Source organism: Cryptomeria japonica, chromosome 5, assembly GCF_030272615.1.
Source record: "Cryptomeria japonica chromosome 5, Sugi_1.0, whole genome shotgun sequence".
Taxonomy (NCBI): domain Eukaryota; kingdom Viridiplantae; phylum Streptophyta; class Pinopsida; order Cupressales; family Cupressaceae; genus Cryptomeria; species Cryptomeria japonica.
In genome coordinates this window covers 546,258,005-546,263,786 of record NC_081409.1, presented here as the reverse complement: position 1 = coordinate 546,263,786, position 5,782 = coordinate 546,258,005, and the positions used below count along the sequence as shown (strand labels likewise).

The 5,782-nt window shown below is 36.9% G+C and overlaps 1 protein-coding gene across 1 annotated transcript; it reads left to right on the top strand.

Annotated features, from left to right (window-relative positions):
- The first annotated feature begins 980 nt into the window (after positions 1-980).
- On the top strand, positions 981-3,582 carry LOC131034581 (protein WHAT'S THIS FACTOR 1 homolog, chloroplastic). Its single transcript, XM_057966116.2, has 4 exons — positions 981-2,111; positions 2,208-2,293; positions 2,380-2,922; positions 3,059-3,582. The coding sequence occupies exons 1-3, from the start codon at positions 1,760-1,762 to the stop codon at positions 2,821-2,823; spliced, it is 882 nt and encodes a 293-aa protein (XP_057822099.1). The 5' UTR covers positions 981-1,759; the 3' UTR covers positions 2,824-2,922; positions 3,059-3,582.
- The last annotated feature ends 2,200 nt before the right edge of the window (positions 3,583-5,782 follow it).

Genomic DNA, 5,782 nt, shown 5'->3' with positions numbered 1-5,782 from the left:
GTAACTCTTACATGCCTATCTCTTCCTCCTTCTATCCCCCTTCTATCTTCCTTCCTATCCTATTTGCTTGCTAAATGCCCCCTGTCCACTCTAGCTTATCTCTAAGAAAGTCTCTAGCTAGAATGTCGGTTCTCTCTTTTTCTTTGAAGTCTTTGAGACCTTTGATAATGATATTTGCAACCTTGCCACGTTTGTCTTGTTCTTCTCTAATTTGTATTTTGATTTGCTACTCAATGATTCCCTTTTGTTTGTTTGCTGGTCCGTTTACAACTTGTGACCAAGATTTAGCCTCTTCTATCTGTTCTCTTAGTTTAGACTCTTTATTTTCTAGATCAACTAAGGCTAATTGAACTTCTTTTACTTGTGTTGTGTCCTCTCCCTTTGTCAATTCAGATCCCTTGTCATTATTTGATTTCTATTGTTCTAGTTCTTGTTTTATGACTTCCAACTCTGGCTGCCTTGTTTCCATTTTGATATGCATGTTTGAGATTCTCTCTCTCTCTCTCTCTCTCTCTCTCTCTCTTATATTCTATTGCTTCTTACACTTTGTTCTCCTCTTCTCAATTCCTTACTTCCAAAGTTTGAGCCTCTTTTTTATGATATGCATGTTTGAGATTTTCTCTTTCAGACTTTTGTTCTCTTTCTCTCTCTCTCTTAATGTATTGCTTCTTACACTTTGTTCTCCTCTTCTCAATTCCTTACTTCCAAAGTTTGAGCCTCTTTTTTATGACCATGAACTCCTCCACGTATACTTCTGATGGGGACAAATTTGATTTGGGATCCTCATTAACCTATGCTTGTGCTTGTAACCTTCATTTTGGAAAGGCTTTTAGATTGTTTGTAAAAATAGGTGTTTTTAATAATGGTTTCACAACCAGTTTACCGTTTACTGCTATTCTGTAAGTGATTCTTCATTTTTCAAGCTGAACTTCCAAGAGTGTTGATTGACAAGAAGCGACAAACTGAATCTCCTCGTTTTGAAAAACAAGCGCACTAACTTAAGCATGCATACAAAATGCCATGATTGCAAAAAATGAATAGCCTATATTGTTGCTTAAAACCATATTTTAGAGCACACTAATAGCAGGTAAATCACCATTAATTGTCTTCTGAAACATGGTTTTAAGCAACAATATAGGCTATTCATTTTTTGACATTAATAGCAGGTAAATCACCATCAATTGTCTTCTGAAACACGTTTTTAAGCAACAGTATAGGCTATTCATTTTTTTGCAATCATGGCATTTTGCATGCATGCCTACTAATACGCTTGTTTTTCAAAACGAAAAAATTCAGTTTGTCAAATGATGCTTCCTGTCAATAACACTCTCTCTCTAAGTTCAGCTTTAAAAATGAAATCGTAAACTGCTTGTGAAACCATCATCAAAAACACCTATTTTAACAAACAATCCGAAAGCCTTTCCACTCGTTGAAAAAACCCAAAATTCATGGATCGAAAGGGCGTCATTATCGTCAATGAAAAAGAACCCTGCACTGGGAAAGGCCTAATAGAAACTGGCGGTGGACGATCAACAATCAGCTCAAGAACATTCTTCAATGGAGTCCGCTTCAGTAAAATTCCAGCGGAAAAAATTCAACTCCCTCGACATCAGGCAAGGTAATGTTCTCAATTGACTCAGAAAATACCTGTCTTTTCGATATCTATACAGAGAACATCGAGATCTACTGCAAGATTACAAAGAGAGTGCGACTCCTTATATAGGAGGAAGAAACACTAAAAGAGGAGTTGAAGCTGGTCATGGCTGAAAGATTGGCTAAAATACTCATGTTGACCTGGAAAAAGAAATTAAATATTGTGAAATTTAATGACCTAAGAAAATACTTTGGGTTACCCGATGATTATGTTATGAGAATTGTTTCCAAGTATCCGGAGCATTTTACGGTTAGTGATTATATTTACAAGAGAAACAGCTTAGAAATTCAGCTGATCTCTTGGAACCCTGGCTTGGCTCTTTCTGTTGTGGAGAGGAGCAGAGCAAATGATGCAGAAAACAGGTGGAGAAAATTCTGTGAAGTGTCAATTTTTGTCAGTCGAGAAAGCTGTCTAATTTTTAATATTGAGTTTTTTTTATTTTATTTACAAGAAAAATAAGTTCCTTCTGATTTTATACTGTTTCCATATATGTTAAAGATCGAGGAAATTAGCCTATTGGTGAATATTAGTCGTTGATTCTTGCTTAAAACAGGGCAGAAGCTGGTGCCTATGTTTAAGAATAGGACATCAGAGAGTGATGATAGTTTACAGGCGGAAAAATTTCATAAACTTCAGGAAGTTCCATATATTTCACCATATTGTGATTTTGAGGATCTGGAAGGATCTGAACAATTTGAGAAAAGAACAGTTGGTGTTATTCATGAAATGCTCTCTCTGACAATGTGGAAGCGGGCCTGCATTGCGAAGCTGGCAAAGTGTCAGAGAGAGTTTCGGTTTCCATGAAATTCATCAAAGTGTTGATGAGGCATCCTGGGATTTTTTATGTTTCAAACAAGAATGATAGCCATACAATAGTTCTCAGAGATGGTTATGTTGAATCCGAGCTTGTGGACATGGATCCTTTGGTTGTGGCAAAGGAGAAGTTTGGGGAACTTATGCAGGAAGGGTTGCATGAGTTTATTGAGAGGCGGAGGAAGGCGAATTTCAAGAAGAGAACAGGAAATAGACCTCTGTGGAAGATGGATAATGATTTCGGGAAGCTGGGAAGAGAGATTTTTGATAATGAAGTAGAAGGGAAAGAAGAGAAGCATCAGAAAGAAGCAAGAGAAAAAATTCAGAAAGCATGGTCTGGTCCTGATGGAAGATGAGTCCCACAGATTGCTTGTTAACAAACTATGCCACAAACTTATCTCTACACTTCTTATGAATTCAGCCATTTTGCAGGTTTGCTTCAAATGCATTTTGAGGTAAATGACAGGACTGAGGACTTGTGTTACTTCTTGCTTTGTATAGATTATAGATGCAGTTTCCTTGTATGCAACACGCTTTATATAGAAATAGGTATTTAATGTCCCTCTCTCTGATTTTATTATAATTATGCAGGACAAATCCTCTTATCAGATGTGCAACAGCGAGACTTGAGCAGCGAGCTTTTATCATTTGCAAGAGTTGGGTGATTCCTCATGTGATCAATTGGAACCTTTGGTCACTGGGAACCAGTTTGTATTGCCTGCTGGAGGATGTCGATGCATGGCAGCATGGGCTAGTTTCAGCTCAAATTCTTGTCATCTAAAATCAAATTATAACCGTAGCATGCATAAGTAGTCTATGGAGAGATTCCTTACCTGGAGATGAATGAGTTGTCGACAGCCAATATCACTTACTCATATTTCTTCACAGGTATACATTTTGTGATGATACCATTATGAAGTTCAGAAATTGTTAGATTAGCTCCAAGTTGCTTTAGGTTGAAGCTTCTAAGATGCTGTAAGTTTAGAACATAAAATTCTTCTGCTTTCTGCAGTTCAGAATAGGCTTTATTTATTAATATTGTTAAGAGCTGTCTTTCTAAACCACAACTGTTAGAATGTTGTAACTTATATTATTTTGCTTTTGTACACAATCTGCAAGTGAATCCATATCTATTCTCTATAATCTGGATGCTAGATCATGGGTTAGCATTAGCAAGGATTAAGTTGGACTAAATCAACGAATTCTTTAATAAATGAAAATGAATCATGCATTCAACCATGCATAAAGCCATGCATTATTCTATGCATTGTATTTACAAACACCAATGTAAAACTATTGGGAAGAGAAAGTGAGCTGAGTCTTCACCATCTTCCCCAACCCCAGCAACACCTGGATTGCGCATAGAAGAACCATCAATGGTAATTTAAGGAAACCATCAAGGGATGGAAGCCATTTCCCAAATCTACTCACCTTCTTGGAGGCTTCGGTCCTAAATCCAGTCACAAGTTGGAAGGGTCTATAACTTTATTATTAGTTTCCCCAATTACCAGAATTACTTGTTTCTGATATTTGATAGCTGAATTTTTTTAATGGTGATTGGTGGATAGACTTTTTTTTATCAATTTTTTGGAAGACTTAAAATAGTCACCTCAGTAGGAATAGGCCAATAAAGAAATAGATTTTAAAAAATTACAAAATTGTTGGAAATATAGAAAATACTATTTCATATAAATTGTTTGCCTACTCGAGCTGTTGTCTCTTGCCACTGGATTTCTGAGATGATCATTTATATTATCCGGGATCCTTAAGTTCTTCATTTATGATAAGATCTTTCATGCTTTTGATAACTTGGGTCAGAAAATCCTCTGCTTCCACACTTGGGGTCACATCACTGTAATTATATTGTGTGAGGAATCTACATACACCCTTAGGCCCAAGTTTTCCCACTAGAAATCTCTCCTCTGACAACACTGTTGTTACTTGAATAATTCTTACGGTCAATGAAGAGAACCCACATTCTTCACGTAATGCCTCAGAATTGTTGGCAATCCTTAAATAAGGTCACTTGCAGAATAAACACACTCCTGGAGTACGTTAACCTACACTGGCAACCAGCCTATGAAGGTCTTCTGTACTTAATTTTCTCTCTGTTACATTCTCATACTTGAGCTGCCTTCCATAATTGCAAGAGTACACTATAATCAGAAGAACAATTGAAACTGCAAATGGCACCCAACCTCCGACACCCTCTATGAGACCAAATACAATAAGGAATGAAAAAATAAATAGAAAAACGCATGTCCCAAACTACTAGCATCACCAAGCTCACTAGACATGTTGTAATGAACATGACTCCAATAACAGCAACTCCTGCACCCTAATACCAAGGAGAAGAAGTATATATCAAGTACTGGAAAAGATATAAAACTTCAAATACCATATTCCATGATGTTATAATAATGCAAGGGTTGAGACTTGAGAGCGTAGAAAACTTGAAATAAACAAGCTAAGCTAAAGCAAAGAATATTTCAAAGTAAAGCAATCTGGTTCTGAATCTTTTCTTTAGAACCGCTCTGATACCATGTTAAAATTAGAACCAGAAGGATTAAAACTCAGAAATCTAAAACACAAGAACAAGAAGCAAAATAATTTATCCTGGGAAAACCCTCCACCTAAGAGAGAAAAACCCAGCCACACCAAAATTAAACTTTATTGAAAAGCACAACTCTCAATATAATGCTTTTGCAGCTTGAATCAAGCAAGATTGTTAACACATAACAATCAATGGTAGAAGCTGATAATAATTCTGAAAACTGATAGCTTCGAAAAAACATTCAGAGTAGTTGAAGGAAGTTCAGAGACAAAAATGATCCACCGGAGTGATCATACGCACATATCTTAAACTATATTCTCACTAAAAATCTTTGCACACACACACTGCTACAATACGGCTATCAGTCTTTCTTTCATACGGAAGAAAGCATATATAAAATATATCTTCTCTAAACTTCATGCGAGCACCCACATTGCTGAAAGAACCACCCGAATAGAAGAAGCACCACATGATATATCTCCCGACGGAAGAAGGAGGAAAGTCTTTCACAAAAGAACTATCGGCAGTTACATTTCATGCCAATTCATACACGGATGACAACCAAGCCACAAGGGCGATAGAAAACTGATCCTTTCAATGGATGAAATGCGAAGGGAAAATAAAATGAATTTCCAGCTAGCAGGCAAGTCGGTGACGGAAACCAAGGAATCCGATACATACTCCCGCGCCGACAAAAGTTAGAAAGTCGTTGCCATTACCGGAAAGAATGCGAAGAGAATAGAGACGATGACAGCAAGCAT